Here is a 16,796-nt window from a genome sequence, read left to right as displayed (position 1 = left end):
GCTCTTCCTATTAGCATTGCACATTTCTCCTGGGTCTCTGGACTCCAGCCTCTCAGAGGCACCGCCTCTAGATTTCCTTGGACCCACCCACCTTCAGAATACATTTGCAAATGTCTCTTCAGACCAACGCCCAGGTACGGACCTTCGGGGCTCCGCCCCTTTCGAACGTCTGCGGCGCTGTCAGCGGCAGGGGGCGTGGCGGTTGCCAGGAGACCGAAGACGCGCCGAGCGCCGGGTTTCGGCGCCGGGCTGGCGATCAGAAAAAACGTGTCGCCCTTTTAGACACTGGGGGCAGTGCACAGCCCCTTCTCCAGACTCCAGCCCAGTTTTCTGATCTCCACGGCAGCCTTTGAGGCCGCCTTCAAAGAGCGTCAGGATGACGGAGGTCAGGAGTCAGCGCCCCTCTGTTGCTTCTCTGCTTCGACCTCTCGCTGTCATCTCTCTCCTGCTGGAACCCGTCCTTTGCTACATTCGCTAATTCCGGTCCTCCTTCACCAGCACCCTCGCTATCTGCTCTCTCGCGCTTTTCTCCCTTGGCTTTGTCCCCACCCTTTGCTCCTTCATGAATTCCCAGACCGTGATTTGCACCCTACAGCCGAACTGCAGGTGATACTGTTGAAAACGTCTCATCGACACACTCATTGTCACCCTGCTCACTAGCTTGCCCACCTGTCACGCCCCGACTCCCTAACGTATGATCACCAGCTGTCATACACTTTCCTCAAGGTCCATCGCGTTCTCATTGACCCCGTGTTAACATCTCATAGCCGGCATCTCTCACAGGCGCTATAGGACACTTCATCTTCAGCCTCACTAATGAGGCTTCATTTCTTCATCCTTCCGTAGCCTGTCTGTCCATTAGCCCTCTCCTTTATAGCCTCAACAGCCCCACATCCTCACCATCAATCGATATTCAGAGTCCTCATCTAGCCTGGTCTTACTTAAATTCTTCATCGATCTGCCGGAGCCCACCCCCACCTCTTAACAATTTCTAGCGGGAATCACCTGCATGACTCATGAGGCCCAGAGTAAAGCTAAAAGCATTTTGTTAAAACCAAGAATCTTAAGAGATGACAGTAGGGAATTTAACCAAAGTAGGAGTCTTCCAGATCCCGTGTGACTGACTGGGCCCACACCCGTGAAACCAACCCTGGTCCCAGCATCTCCAAAACCTCCATGCCACACCGTATTGCTTCTGTCTTCCCTGCGCCTCTGCATCCCAGTCTCCTCCATGCCCGGTCTTCCTTTGGAAGCTCCACTCTGCATGGTTAATGGCTCTTCATGGCTCCTTATCTCCACCGCTGGTCCCACCCCCAGGCGCCATCACTCTCATCCCCACACCCACGAGGCTGCCGCTGCTGCAACGCTTCTCCCCTCTCCTAGTCTCTTTCATGTCTTCTCGCGTCCTGTCTTCTCCTCTTGGTCCTGCTGGCTCTCATTCATTGTCTGCTTTGAGGGTCCCTCCTCGGCTCACTGTGTCATCTTAGTTCATTGTTCTTTATTCTCCTCAAAAAAAAAAAAGTTCTCCTTACAACGGGATGTGCCTCAGACCCCAGGGCAGACACTCTGTAGGCAGATGATGGACTGTCACAGCTCCTCTGATCTGATCACTTCATCTTGATGTCCTTCTTAAGTACACACTCAAGCCTGGCCACCACGTAGAAATTAACAGCTGCCCAATAATCTCTTGGTCAGGGCTAAGAGATTATCGTTGCTTTGCCTTTAACAGAAGAACACTTTTGGAAGTGACAATGTGAACATACACCTCTTTCATTCATGAAAGTTTCTTTAAAATGTCTCTTTGATGTTTTCCCATTCCTGTACTAATTGCAGGCTTATGGGGAGAATCTGGTTGCAAACAAATCATTAGGCCTCTGATCAAATGTTGACACTAAAGCCACGTTCAAGGCCAGAGTGCAGAGCGCTGTTGTGACTCCTAGGAATTTGTGACTCAGGTGTTGCATCAATGAGACGGGGCAGCCGCAGCACCACCACTTTTGCTCAAAGTGGTTTTTCCTTCTTCGAGCATTTGCTGAATGGTGTTCTGTGCAATAATCTGCTTTTAGCAAGGGAACCTCTGTTGGGTTTAAAATAGTACTAAAGCTGTTAAGCCAAGTGTTACATGCACCACATTTAAATCTCTAAACACTGTGTTTTGCTTATGCATCATGTGTAGGGATTTAATTAACAGTGCGTATTTCTTTCTTTCTTTCTTTTTTAAACTAAGACTATATGCACAAACCTTCCTCATACTGCGCAAACTGTGCCCATTGAGAGAAGAGGCAAACAAGGCTACTTAGAATCTTGAGTGTGAACTAAAATTTTATTATTATTGGGATAAAGGATCATTTCGTTTGGTTTCTTTGATGAGCAGGGGGTGGCAGACGTTAACCCTTTTTGTGTAGACTATCAAAGCACACCGTGGAAAGCATAAACGAAGCTTCATGCTGTATCTATTCTCAGACGTTTTGGGTGGGTCTTTACATCTGACAGAACAGGAATCCAGACTTCTTAGCGCGTCATTCCACGCTCCCAACCTGTCTCAGCCTCTTCTCCTTGTCATGCCTCTTAGCTGTGGGCATCTCCGGCACTTGTGTGGCCGTGAGCTCTGCCTCAGGCATTGTCATCTGCTGGGAGTGATTTTTTCTTCAGAGCTGCCTGTGAGGAGTCTTTTCTTTCTTTTAGTGGCTTGAGTACCACTTCTTTCATGAAATGTGCTTTATTCTTGCTGCTGGGAGTAAGTCTCTTTTTATGTGTTCTTGAAGAACATAGAATGCATTTTATGGCAGGGACTCAATATTTCTGTTACTACAGAAATACTCAACCAGCTAGTAAAAGAGAAATAGCCTGTGGGTGGGCCATTTATTTCTTACCTTGGTTGCCTCTAGGAGAGGGTGGTGAATAAACACTCGTTGAATGAATGAATGAATGCATTAGCCATACCTATATCATTATTTGTGCTGCTATGCTGTTCTTAATAAGTAGGTGTTCATCTGAGAGCAGCCATACCAAAGTGTCATGAACTGGGTGGCTTGAAACAGTAGAAATCTTTTGTCTGCCAGTTCTCAATGAAGTTAAGATGTTGGTGAGTCATGTTCTCTTTGAGACCCTGAGTGAAATATTTCCTTGTTTCTTTCTAGTGTCTGGTAGTAGCAGAAAATATTTAGTCTTCCTTGGATTGCAGCTGCATCAGTCCAAATAGTCTTTCCATTGCCTCTCTGTGTCTCTTTGTCTTTGCCCAAATCTGCTAAGTATACCTATATTATTGGAGTGAAGGCTTACCTTACTTGGGCACGACCTCATGTCAACTAGTTATAATGGCATATATGTATGCATCATATAAATACATCAGAATATGAGGAGGGAATCTTCCCAACACATAGTCTCAATGTTTCTGCTGGCTGGTGGCTTTGACTTTGCATATGTGAGGGGCTTTCACTCTGAGGTACCAGTTGCCATTTCTGGACAGTAATGGAGTGACATCCTTGCTTGTAGGAAAAGGGTGAAAAACTCGTGCTGGAGGAAACTGCATTTGAAGAAATTGAAAGAGATTTTCAGGAGGTTCTCAATGAACTTTCAGGAGACAAAAGTGTGGAAAAGTTCAGGATTGAATATGAGAAGCTTCATAATGTCATGAGAAAGTCTTACGACAACGAGAAACGCCTCATGGCCAAATGCAGAGAGCTGAATGCAGAGATCGTGGTGAACTCTGCCAAGGTGGCCACTGCCCTGAAACTTTCTCAAGACGACCAGACCACCATCGCGTCTCTCAAGAAGGTCAGTGATCTAGAAGCAGATGAACTTGACTTTCAAACGTCACTTGTCCATTATATTGACAGCTCTCCGGCTGGTAAGAATGAGTTATTAGGAGAAAATTTACATAATGTAGATATTCATTAAGCCCAGGGAGGAGCATTCACTTAGAGAGAAAGTAGTTATCCCTGGTGAGGCTTGCTATGCTGCAAACAAACGGAGAACTTTATTTTACTGACTAGTTTCTGGAAAATAATGGGTTGTCCAAAAGACTTAGAGATAAAATGTAATATTGGGGCTCTCAGGATGTTTGGTTGATGTAAGATGAGTATGCATCTGACAGTGTGTGTGTGTGTGTGTGTGTGTGTGTGTGTGTGTGTAGGTGGATGTGTGTGTGTTTGTAGGTGGATGTGTGTGTGTGTGTGTTTGTAGGTAGATGTGTGTGTGTGTGTGTGTGTAGGTGGATGTGTGTGTGTGTTTGTAGGTAGATGTGTGTGTGTGTGTGTGTAGGTGGATGTGTGTGCTTATGTGGAGGCCAGAGGTTTACAGTTGTTTCTCAGTTGCTGTCCACCTTGTTTTTAATGACAGGCCTTCTTACCAGCCTGGTGCTTCAGGATTAGACCAGACTGGCTGCCCGGCTTAGCCCCATAGGTCCACTTGCCTTTGTCTCCTTGGCACTGGAGTTGAAGCATGTGCCATGAGTAGACTCTGAGGATGCAACTTAGGTCATTGTGTTTTCGTGGCAAGCGCTTCGGTCACTGATACCTTGTCAAACATGTTTCTACATGCCTCCTTTTCCTCTCGATCCAGGAGAGACTGTTTTGTGAGTTCTTGTAGAGTAATTTTCATGATCCGTCCTCCTTGTCTTTTCATCTCCCCCAGTGAGCCTGCAGGAAAGCCAGAGATTTGGTCTGCGGACTCTGGGGGAAGCTGGCCTTTGTACCACACTGTGGTTTTCATCTTTAAGTTGTATTATCTTGAAGATAAAACACACATGTTCTCTGTTGATCTCAAGCTCATAAGAGGTTGAGACATATTAATTCATAATTAAATCTCTAGCTCTGTGAAATAATTTCTGAATGTTTTAGGTAATTCCCTTGATAGCATGCAATCGGATATCATCCGATTCAGATTCACTTCCAAGACCAGTACAAGATAAGACTGACCCACTTTCTTAGAAACTACTCTCCTTTAGCATGGTTTTCTCTACTGTAATTTGCTTCTTGATGGAAAATATGAGGAAACCGTAATTCATTTGATAATTGGAAAAACACTTCATTATAAAATTTAACACTGGAAACGAAAGTTAAAATCTAATTGGTGAGATTGGTTTGGTTAAAACATTATGCAATCACATTCTCATTTAGCTATGCTTCCTTGTTTTGCCCAGTGTGCATGTTTGCCTCATCAGGATGGAGCCCACAAACTGACATTTTGCTTGAGTCACTAAGAGATGTTCTGTGCTCACACAAGAGGACTCTCTGCATGCTGTAATAGCAAGCTTGGGTTTATTGTCTCCCATCCATTTTATTTTTGTCAACATAAAGGCTAAATATTTTCACCTAAACTTTATTTAGATAGAGGACCCAAATTTTGTTTGTCTAAAATGTTTCAAGACAGTGAAGTGGCAGGGCAAACTCAAGATTATTGAAGACAAATGCTTGTGTTCCTTTACTCATAGAGTGGCAATCCGCCCTCTTAAAGTGTGCATGTAAGTATTCCATACTGCGCTCCACAACAGTAAGGAAGTCATAGTTCCATTCTCTGCTATGGGTTTTATCCCCCCCCCATTAGCACCAGCATTTGTTTCTAAGGAAACAGGCCATCCTGACACACAGTGAGAGTCCCTCTCTCGAAAAAACTCAAGGGCTGAAGTAGAGTGCTCGCCTACTGTGCATTTGATGAAGATCTGGGCTTGGCCTTCTGAAGATGGGAATTGCTAGGATTGCTGTGCACACTCCTGTGCCAGCAAAGAAAAGTGACCTTGTGGGGTGTTCTCATGCTGGCCTTGCCATCTAGGCACTCACCTGGGATCCCAGGAAAAACCACACACACACACATTATACATGTGTGTGTGTGTGTGTGTTATATAAGTGTGTGTGCATATGTAAGGATATGTATGTAAGTATATGCATGTTTTCAGGATGACCTTGCTTTGTAGCTCAGTATGGCCTCAAACTCATGATCCCCCTGCTTGACTAAAATATACTTCTTCTCAAGAGTCACTTTCAATCCATTAACTTAAGGATTGCATCTATGGTCATCTCTTATGGGATAGAGTCATTTTAAGTATCTGCTAAGCATATAAGCTTTCACTTAAATTTTTAAAAAATTTTCAATTTATCAGAAATAATTCTTCTAGACAGAGCAGGAGCTATAGAAGCTTGCAGCCACACTCACTCCCCTACACAAGGAAAATACTCGTTGAACTAGAGGCTCCTCACACTGAACACTTTAGTCTGTCCACACACTGTATAGTACATATTATTCTTTTTTTGTGGCTATCACACTGCAACCATAGTGTTGGTTTATCTTGCATCTGGAATCCCATTTGTTTTGTTTTGTTTTTCTCACGAATACTTTCTGTCCCATCAGGAAATTGAAAAGGCCTGGAAGATGGTGGACGCAGCCTATGATAAGGAACAAAAGGCCAAGGAGACGATTCTTGCCCTGAAAGAAGAAATAGTAAACCTGACCAAACTAGTTGAGCAGGGGTCTGGACTGTCGATGGATCAGGACAGCAAGTAGGTCAAAGCCTTTCTGATAGTGTGAGAACTTGCTTCTGCAGCTGCTTTGCAGTATGCAGTGGCCTGGTGTAGCCTGGTACCGTTAACCTGGGGTTGGACTGCACCCCTTTTAAAGGTTTTCTGAATTGCAAAAGTCTGCTTTGTGGGGTTCCTAAAAACTGTTTTCTGCCCAGCTCTGTTTTGATTTTTTTAAAGATTTATTTAAAAATTTATTTGTATAGGTGTATTGTCTGAATATATGTCTGTGCGTCATTTGCGTGCCTGGTGCCCATGGAATTCAGAAGCTGACATCAGATCCTCTGGGTATGGAGTTACGGGTGGTTGTGGGCCACCATATGGGCCCTGGGAATCAAACCCAGGTCTTCTGGAGGAGTAGTCAGCTCTCAAAACCCCGGAGCTATCTCTCTGGCACCCGACTTTTGCTTTTTAAGATTCTCTTTGTCCTCCTAAAAGATTATATTACACTTCTTTCTCTAGAAGAAACCCTAATAGTTTCTGAGTGAGTAGAGATTTTAGATTTACCTTTCCACTATTGATGCCATGTATGTGCGCACACACACTTTATAAGCACAGCCTGCTGAGTTCATTTAGTGCACTAAACACGGGCTTAGCGCTGACCACTTGGCATTGGAAAGCCTATCAAGGGGTCTGTCCTTGGAGAAGACAGATTCTCCCTGTCTCAGCAACTACTGTAGTTGTTCATTGAGGGGTGGGGCCTTGTGAGATTTTCCCCATCCATGTTGGCATGCCTGATGGTGTCGTCATTTTTCAGGTCTTGTTGAGACAAACATATTGCTGATAATTCACGGGTATGATCCCTATCATAAACAGAAGACACTATCCTGAAGCAGACATCCTGGTCCCATGGCTCTTAAATTCTTTCTACCTGCTCTTCTGTAAGCTTCCTTGGGCCTGATGGTGATCTCTCAGTTTCTTGTATTTCCTATTGACCCAACTTTGATGGATGTTGCATCTATAGGCACCAGGGAGAAAATCAGAAAACCCAACATGGCCTCTGTAATGTTGGGCTCGTGGTAGAAGGAACGAACAATGAGCCGTGTGAGAGGGTTGATTCAGACAGGAGGCCTGTTAACACGTGGCAGAGGGCAAGGAGGATATTGTGTGGGCAGGTGCAGTTTGTAGTTCCTGCTTGACAGTGTGCTCAGTTGTGGCTTTCTCTCTTCCAATCAGCCTTAGAGCCGAGGCTTCATTTCTGCAGATGCAACTGGGGATAGGTTTTGACGGCTCCTTACTAAACATTTATGTTATATCAAGGACGCTGGTAAATGAGCACTGTCAAATTCCTCTGTTTTGAGACACTGCTTAATGACTGTCAGCTGCAAGACTCTGTGGGGCGTGTTCTTAGCTTCTTTGGCCTCCCTCCGGGTTTCCTGTGCTGCAAAAGTCCCATCGGACACAGAACTTCACACCCGACAAGCACTAGTTCTGCAGGAAGTATGGTGAGTCAGATGGAATGGATTTTGTAATGTGGAGCTATTTAGTTTACAATTCAAATCAATGAATATTATCACAGCCTCCACAAAATCCAGGAGCCGGCCTCATTTTAAAGTTTGTTCTGGGCAACATTTTCTGTGGGCTGCCCCCCTTGGGATAAGCTAATTATTTTGGATGAATGGAAAGAAAATTGGCAATGCGTATTATTTGGTTGTATTTGTGCTTTATTTTAGACATTTAGTTGTCATCATAGCCCTCCAGTGGATACGTTAGATAAATAATTTCCTAAATTGACATCACCTCAGGGCCCATTGTAAGAGTTGACAACAACAGTATGCTCTTATTGTAGCAGACCCAAGTAACACCGTTCCAGGAAGAAGTCATTCCTCTGACTGATCCGCCCCAAACCCTGATTCTCAGAGGTAACGAATAACAGAGAGGAAAAGATACTGTATTTTAATAAAGCAAAAAGGTTCTTTCTGTGTTTATTGTTTTTTTGTCACTTCCTTCCACAAACACCTCTCACAGTCAGCTCCCACTCTTGTCGCTCATCGCCTCAACAGTGTGCACCGCTGACCTCCCAGGAAGCCAGGCTTGAGGACAATAGGAAGGACTCCCGAACAAATGGCCGCTTAGGCGGATTCCTGTGTTCTTCCTTTTCAGCATCCGAGATTTGCTGAAGTTCAAAGAAGAGGTGACGAAAGAGCGTGATCAGCTCCTGTCGGAAGTGGTGAAATTGCGCGAGAACCTGGCTCAGACCACTGAACAGCAGCAGGAAACCGAGCGCGCCAAGGAAGACGCGGAGCAGACCATCAATCAGGTCTGCTACCTTGTTCCGTGTTCCGGGGCATGGTCTGTCCTTCCTGCCTCATTTCCCAGCTAGCTCCTCTCTGATAGGACCCCTTGTGTCTAAACCAAGTGTCCTCTGTTCTGCCTTGTTTCCCTGGGCCTGTTTCTTGAGCTCATTTTTGTCCAGGTTCTGTCTGAGAAGTTACTTAGGCTCTCCTAAGATTTGGGTTCAAACAGGCATCCCGGCACCAGACACAGAGCCAGAGATCCCTCTGCCTCCTCCTTTCTAATCCGCAAGATAAATCACAAGAGCAGACTCTTGTAAGAAAATGGCATTTTTGAGCACGAGATAAGAAAAGGGCTTTTCATAGACTTTGAACATCAAGGTGTAACCAGCGTGCTTGTCTTTGCAAGGCCCGGGATCAAGAAACACAATTTCTTATTTCTGGTAGCTGGCCTTTCCTAAAGCAGAGCTGGATAGTCTCCCTATATTTACCATCTCTAGGGCCCCGCGCGTCTTCCTGCATTCGGTTGAGTTTTACAGTACCATCTGTGAATTTGTTGTCTGCAGCCGGGCTGGACCTATGGTGTCAAGGTCCTGAAAATCAACACAGAGCATCTCTGAAGCTTTGAGCTTCGGGCTCCAGCATGACTGTCCCACCGAGGCATGTACGGCCACAACATGCTGCAGACCACATCCCGCGCGGGCACATCTTGGCTGATGGAGACCGGCCGCTGCAAGCGCTCATCTTCTTACTCTCTGTCCTTGCCCACAGTTCCAACAAGAAATTCAGCATCGTCAGAATGAAGCATCCAGGGAGTCTCGGAAGAAGGAAAAGCTAGAGAAAGAGCTCAAGCAGATCCAGTCGGACATGGACAGCAGGCAGACGGAGATCAAGGCCTTGCAGCAGTACATGCAGAAGAGCAAGGAGGAGCTTCAGCGGCTGGAACAGCAGCTCAAGGAGCAGAAGGTACGCGCATGGCCCCTCCCCTCCCCCTCCCTTCTCTCTGATCCGTTCTAAAGTAGCTCAGGCTGCCCTCAAATTCAGAAAGGAGCTAAGAATGACCTTGAACTTCTGACCCTCCTGACTCCCAACTCTTGAGAGCTAGGATTCCTGGCAGGCACCTCCACATCTAGTTTGTTTGATCCTGGGGACAGTCCTCAGGCCTTCTTGTGTGCTAGGCAAATCCTCTACCGTCTGAACTACAGCCCCAAGCCCACATTTTTTTCCTGCAAAGCATGTACAATTCAGTAGCTGTGACAGGAGCAAGCTGCCAGCAAGTATTCAGGCATCTGTACTGGCCTGTCCTTGGGGTTCTGACAGGATACGCCCTCAGCTGCTGCCACTAAGAGCACCACCTGTGCACATTCACTCTGTTCCCTTTTAAAAGGGCCCTGCCCACCTCCCATCCCTCCCTCCCTCCCTCCCTCCCTCTCTCTCTCTCTCTCTCTCTCTCTCTCTCTCTCTCTCTCTCTCTGTCTCTCTCTCTCTCTCTGTCTCTCTCCTCTGCCCCTCTGCCCTCTGCCTCTCTTTCCTCTCTTATGCTGCTGCTGTCCCTGGAGGCCGGTGTCCCCTCCCCCTCTCCCCTCTTACGATACTCCCCCCAATAAAATAACCCTCTGCTTGAACTCTGTTGCATGGCATCTTTCTCTCTCACACCACTATTTAAAAATTACAACACTACTTACTGCTATAACTGGGCTTTGAATGCTTTTTTTAATTACGTTTTTTAAATGTGTATTCGTGTTTTGCTTGCATGTATGTCTGTGTGCCATACATATGTCTGGTGCTCTTCTGAGGCCAGAAGAGGGTGTGCGATCTCCTAGGGATGCAGCTGCCTACAGCTGTGAGCCGCCATGAGGGTGCTAGGAATCCAACATGGATCCTTTGGAAGAACAGCCAGATCCTTAATTACTGAGCCATCCTCTCTCCAGCCCCGATGCTTCTTATGGGCCATTTATTAACTATTTTCTTGCTCCCAGACCTCATAGGTATTGAAAGGTAGCCTATTTTTTCCAATTTGTTTTTGAGTTCTGGGGATTGAACGTAAGATATTATGTGTGCCAGGCAAGCACTCTGCCACTGAGCTATGTCCCACCCTTCAACCTCTTTTTCTTTTTCCTTTTGAGACAGGGTTTCCCCCTTTGCCTGTTCTAATCTTGAACTTGCCACCCCCCTCCCCGTTGTGTCCTGAGTAGCTGAGATTAGAGGCCTCAGTCAACATGCCTGTCATTGCATGAGTTTCTTTTCAACCTTCAATGGATGGATGATGTACACGTAGACAAGCATGTATGTCACACTATGCAGCTTCGTGTATTCCCAACACGCGATCATGCCTTGTTCACTTGCAGTCAGCCCAAGAAGCAAAGTGTTACTTCTCCAAAGTTACATGCTCCAAAGCCGCTGTGCCTCTTCTCAAATTCTAATGGACTAATAGCTTTGTCTGGGCTTTACAGAACCGAACCACAAACTGAGTGCATTTTCCTGTGTCTCACTTTCTCCATATTCTCTTGGTTATGGTTACCGTGTAGCTATGGACCCGTGGTGTCCTGTATGGAAACCCTTAAAATACATGTGACTGTTTACCTTTATTACTAATTTAAAAATTCAACCCCTATTTGTGCCAGCGTCATTTCAAGCGCTCAGTGTGTCTGGTAGGGACTATGCTGGGACAGACAGCCCTGATGTCACGGCTCTCACAGCGAGCACGGACCATTCATTTTCCATGCCGTGTAGTGAGTGAATGAATGTAACATATGTATTCCTCACAGGTTTAATTTTCAAGTTGAGAAAGTTGTTTTTCATCTTTACACATTTTCTTTCTTTCTTTCTTTTTTTTTTTTTTTTTGGTTTTTTTCGAGACAGAGTTTCTCTGTGGCTTTGGAGGCTGTCCTGGAACTAGCTCTTGTAGACCAGGCTGGCCTTGAACTCACAGAGATTCGCCTGCCTCTGCTTCCCAAGTGCTGGGATTAAAGGCGTGTGCCACCAACGCCCGGCACACATTTTCAATATAGTCATGTTTCCAGTGTTTCCCCTCTTGTGGCCATTTAAGACAATACAGACATTAATGATTCTAATCTGTGTTCCCCCCCACCCCTGCACCCCCCAGCTTTGTCCAGGCTGGCTTCGAACTTTCAGTCTTTCTGACCCAACCTTCCAAGTACCGAGATTACAGATACACATCACCCTCTTTTCTCATTCGTTAAAGAAACAATACAGTTAGTTGAAGAATCTTTTCCTAAAATTTTTTCTCTTATAAAGTTTTTTTCTAAAGACTTGTCAAGGCACATACACTTTTCTACTTAAAATGTAGATATTAGAATACATTTCTTTGTCATTTGTGCCTTATTAATTTTATATAAAGCCAGAATTCAAATGAATAGCACACAGTGTACAGTCTCCAGGAGGGGAAGAAAAATCCATGAGGCTTCTTTGAACATGAACTTGAAAAAAAAAAGGGCTTTGAAAGCCAGGTAAAAACAAGGGTTTTTGTATAATAGCCCAGGATCCATATAAAACAAAATGTCATCTTTAGCATAGCTGGTTCCGTTTGTCCGCATTGGTAGGGAATTGGGTGCCTCTTCCTGCCTCTTGCTTTCATACACAAGGAGGCTATATTTAAAGAGAGTGACCGGCTGACCCTGTCTTCCTTTGCCATTCTTCACTTCTCCAGTATTCCCCGAGTAGAAATAACTTCTTCAGATGGAGTCTTCTGTCGTTCTAAAGCCATGTCTGCTCAGAACAGGCAGTAGTTCCTCCACCGCCGGGCCCCCTGGGATCTCCTTAAATTGGATTAGAGGGGAATTGTCTCTGGGCTGGTGTTGGGGACCCATTCTGCTGGGGGTGGGAGGGTTGCTGGAAGCATGTTAATGCAGCTTCTGGGCCCCGGAGCTGACATAGCCCATTTGAATCTCTTGCTCATTTGCAATGATTATAGAAATTGTTGCGTGTGCACAGCCTGCCAAACGGCAAACAGGCATTAAAATATTTATCCACCACCTGTGAACAAGACTTCCCAAAAGCTCGCAGAAAAAAAAAATCATGCTCACTGTGTTACTCATCAGAAGGCATCGTTTCCCTCAGCCATTTAACATTCATTACATTTGAGTGCGTTAGTGCTTTCACTGGGGGATAAAGAACATTTTCTGCAAGACGAAAAGGACGGTGCTTGGTACCATCCCAGGGGGCTGTGGGGCCTCCCGTGCGCATATGCAGACACAGTCACCAGATTAACAGGCACTAACCAGCCCCCGCACTCTCCACCTTTCAGATACTGAACGAGAGAGCGGCGAAGGAGCTGGAGCAGTTTCAGCTGCGGAATTCGAAACTCCAGCAGGAGAACGAGCAGCATAGTTTGACTTGCGAGCAGCTGTCCCAGGAAAACCAGCAGAAGGCCCTGGAGCTCAAAGTAAACACCGTGTGCCATGTCCGGTCCCTAGCACTTCCGCCCTCAGTACCTGTGAAAACAGGTTTGCCTTTGACACTGGAGCCCCTGTATTAGCACCGCTAAGAGCCTCCATAAGAGAGGCAGGTGCAAGCCCGTAGTGATCGCTTCAGGGCCAGAAGCAGGTAGTCTGATGACTTCCCGCTCTTACTTATAAAACTGATCAGACGCTTATGCAAATGCTTTCCCAAGCAAGCTCAGATGTTCGTCTCTGTAATTAGCCCTGCAAGTAACCAGTTGCCCAGAGCTAGGATCCATTCACTACGTGCACAATAGAGAGCTAGCATTAGATTTCGCTGCTTGTGTGGAGAGCCGGGGCGTAGACTGACTCTGTTGGGCATTCAAAAACTGTGATGGAATCGTGTTTTTTTTTTGTACCGTCTAATGCATATTTCAGACAGTTTTCCTGTTCTCCCTGCCCTCTCTTGTAAATGAACTTTGGATCCTCGTTTGACACTAAGGTCTGTATCATGTTCCTTTGTGATTAAGGAAAATCCATAGTCCCGATTTTTGTTATGTTTGGATACTGGGCATTCAATAAATGGCTTACCAAGAATAATCAATTGATGTGAGTAGTAAACCAGAACAATGTTTTATCTTCTAGTCTCTTTTGAGAATCTGAAGACACACACACACACACACACACACACCATCCCCCACCCCGCATCCCACATCCACAGCCCCCTCACATGCTCCACAACCACAACCACACGCTTGCACACACCTCACTCCCCTACCCTCTACCATGAATCTTGTTTTGAATGCATACCGCCAAGAGGAGACTTTTCCAGGATTCTTCTGAGGTCTAACCATGGAGTCTGGATTGATGGCTGTATAATTAGGACACCACAAAACTAAAAAAGGCTTTAAGTCAGCCAATCTGAACTTTCTGGGGTCTAAGGCTAAGAACACTTAGTAGAGTCTATAGTGAGTTGGCCTGGAGCTTGTTCTGACAATGTAGCAAGTTGGAGCAGGCATGAGATGACCACTTAAGTCAGAGTGATATATTAGCCCCTGAGGTGAAATTATGGTAAAAAAATGTTCCATCAAGTCTGTCCTTTGCTAACATGAATGAGAATCTGGGAAGATGGATGACTTTGTTACATCCCTGAATTAATGGGATTATGTTTCTAGCAATAACCCAGAGAGAACATACATTGCTAATTCTCTCTCTCCCTTCTCAAGAGTTAAGATGATCACAGAGGAATCCCAATCTGCCCTTCTAGTTACTTTTCTAGTTATTTAAAATATCAAATTAAAAAACCCTAAACTTAAAAATGTTTATATTTTGCCTGCATGTATGTCTGTATACCATAGGTATGCCTGACACCCACAGAGACCTGAAGAGGGCACTGGATCCCCTGGAACTGGAGTCACCATTGAGGTGCCAGGAATCAAACCTGGGTTCTTTGGAAGAACAGCAAATGCTCTTAACCACTGAGCTATTTCCCTAGCTCTTGATGGCAGCATTTCTTTAAAAAAAAGTGAATTTAATTTTAAATAGAAATGTCCACAAGACCAGAGAATTCCACTGCTGTAATTCTTTTCTGACACCTCTTGCCACTGTATAGATTTGCTTATTCATGCGACCCTGCACACCTGTCTGCACACCTGTCTGCACACCTGTCTGCACACCTGTCTGCACACCTGTCTGCACACCTGTCTGCACACCTGTCTGCACATCTACATACTGACACACTTAGACGAAGGGCAGCACATTTAACTGGGCTACTGTGACCCTATGGGTCCAAAAGAATGTTTAAATATTTTATAGTGATTCACTAACCTTCCCAGAGAGATCACTCTGTAAGTGAAAGCTGCCCATCAAATACAGCATTGGTATGCAGAGCTCACATACATATATGTGTATAACTCAGTATTCTTGCATGACTTTATAACTAGGTGGCATTTAAAACATCAGACTTTACCAACCTTTTCATTATGTTTAGCCTCTGCACCACATACTTCATTCATAGAACAGAGGCCTCCAGTTTCTCTCAAAACTGAACGATTGTGTGTGTTTTGAGTCAGTTCCATGGAATGACTGCAGACTGCATTGACACAGAAGGAGCCTCTTCTACGAGTTTACCGTAGTCCATCAGTGTTTGCTCAGCATCCTGGCTAACCCTCTCTCACCAATGCAGGCCAAAGAGGAGGAAGTCCATCAGATGCGCCTTGATATCGGGAAGCTGAACAAAATCAGAGAGCAGATCCACAAGAAACTGCACATAATCGAAGACCAAAAGGCAGAAGTAGAGCAGCACAAGGAGACCCTGAAGAATCAGATCCTGGGGCTAGAGAGAGGTACGCCTCTGTGCTCACGTTCATGAGTGGTTCCTTACTGGGGCTAGAAAGAGGTACGCCTCTGTGCTCGTGTTCATGAGTGGTTCCTTACTCTCAAGCCAGGACTCTGTGTGCCAGCAGACTAACCCACGCACTGCTAACCAGCCAACAGGAGGTGCCACCATTTCCGTTACTTTCAACTCTCTTTGCCTAATGAATTCTTCCATAGGTTCTGTTGGTACCACGTGAAACTAACCTAAAATAGCGTTCAGTATTTGCCACAGAAATAAATAACATCTGAACTCTGAGGTCTGCCCTTTCGATAGGGAATCTGTTGAAATGAATGCCCTTGATTAATAAGATTTGGGGTTGTCTTTCGGAAGTACAGAGTAAGGGATTACTAACTGTCATGTGTTGTTTTCTGAACATCAATATAATCTAAAATGTGGGGTACTGCTGTGGTGTGGCAGAAACAGCTCTAGACCTGGAGAAGGAGCCTCCGGGATGAATTCTGACTGCGTGGTGCAGGAACATGCATGGCTTCTTGATTTCTTTGCATTGCTACTGTATGTCATACATTTCCAAAAGATTTGCATAAAAGTACACATTCCTTCTTGGCAAGTTAGGCAAAATCTAGATCTCTAGATATAGCGATTAGACAGACATGCTTTTTCAGTAGGCCTTTAGGAAGTCTAGCCATTTTTCCTTCTGAGACAGTGGGAAGGATTCTTCACCGAGGTGTAGTTGCAGATTAGTTTGGCAACTTCTCCATGTATCTATTGTGTAAACTGGTATAGACCCTGTGCGAACACTGAGCATGTGGAAGTTTTGCTTGCCATAATTGTCAGCTTTGAGATCATTGTTTCTCTCTCTCTGACTATATATGCATATATATTTAAGTCTATAGGTGTTTTGTTTATATGTTTGTGTGTTATGTGGTTGTCGGGTATCCTCAAAAGCCAGACTAGAGCATTGGATCCCCTGGACTGGAGTTACAGATGGTTGTGAGCTCCTGTGTGGATCCTGAGAATTGAACCTGGGCCCTCTGGAAGAACAAGTACTCTCAGTCACCAAGCCATCTCTCTAATCCCCCACAGATATTTTCAACCCATTGAGCATTGAATTGAATTCTTTCTCTGTTGAGTCACATTTATGAAAGCCAGAAAGTTCTTTTCTTTGGTTATTTCATCTCTCTCTCTTTCCCTTTCTGTCTTAAAGACATATTTATTTGTTATGTATACAGTATTCTGCCTGCATGCTTGCCTGCACTCTAGAAGAGGGAACCAGATGTCGTTATAGATGGTTGTGAGCTGCCAGGTAGTT

At 45.2% G+C, this 16,796-nt stretch overlaps 1 protein-coding gene across 1 annotated transcript in view; it reads left to right on the top strand.

The window, feature by feature from the left end:
• Positions 1-221: 221 nt before the first annotated feature.
• Positions 222-16,796, top strand: part of Cfap58 (cilia and flagella associated protein 58) — a 102,973-nt gene continuing 86,398 nt past the window's right edge. The window contains exons 1-7 of the mRNA XM_005063479.4: positions 222-385; positions 3,496-3,777; positions 6,349-6,497; positions 8,619-8,775; positions 9,521-9,715; positions 13,017-13,154; positions 15,335-15,494. Coding sequence (XP_005063536.1) covers positions 377-385; positions 3,496-3,777; positions 6,349-6,497; positions 8,619-8,775; positions 9,521-9,715; positions 13,017-13,154; positions 15,335-15,494 — 1,090 coding nt within the window. The 5' untranslated portion in view covers positions 222-376. The remainder of the gene's footprint in view (positions 386-3,495; positions 3,778-6,348; positions 6,498-8,618; positions 8,776-9,520; positions 9,716-13,016; positions 13,155-15,334; positions 15,495-16,796) is intronic.

Source organism: Mesocricetus auratus, unplaced genomic scaffold, assembly GCF_017639785.1.
Source record: "Mesocricetus auratus isolate SY011 unplaced genomic scaffold, BCM_Maur_2.0 Super-Scaffold_4256, whole genome shotgun sequence".
NCBI classification, from domain to species: Eukaryota; Metazoa; Chordata; class Mammalia; order Rodentia; family Cricetidae; genus Mesocricetus; species Mesocricetus auratus.
The sequence above is the reverse complement of the archived record's forward strand: the minus strand, read 5'-3'. Positions and strand labels throughout refer to the sequence as shown.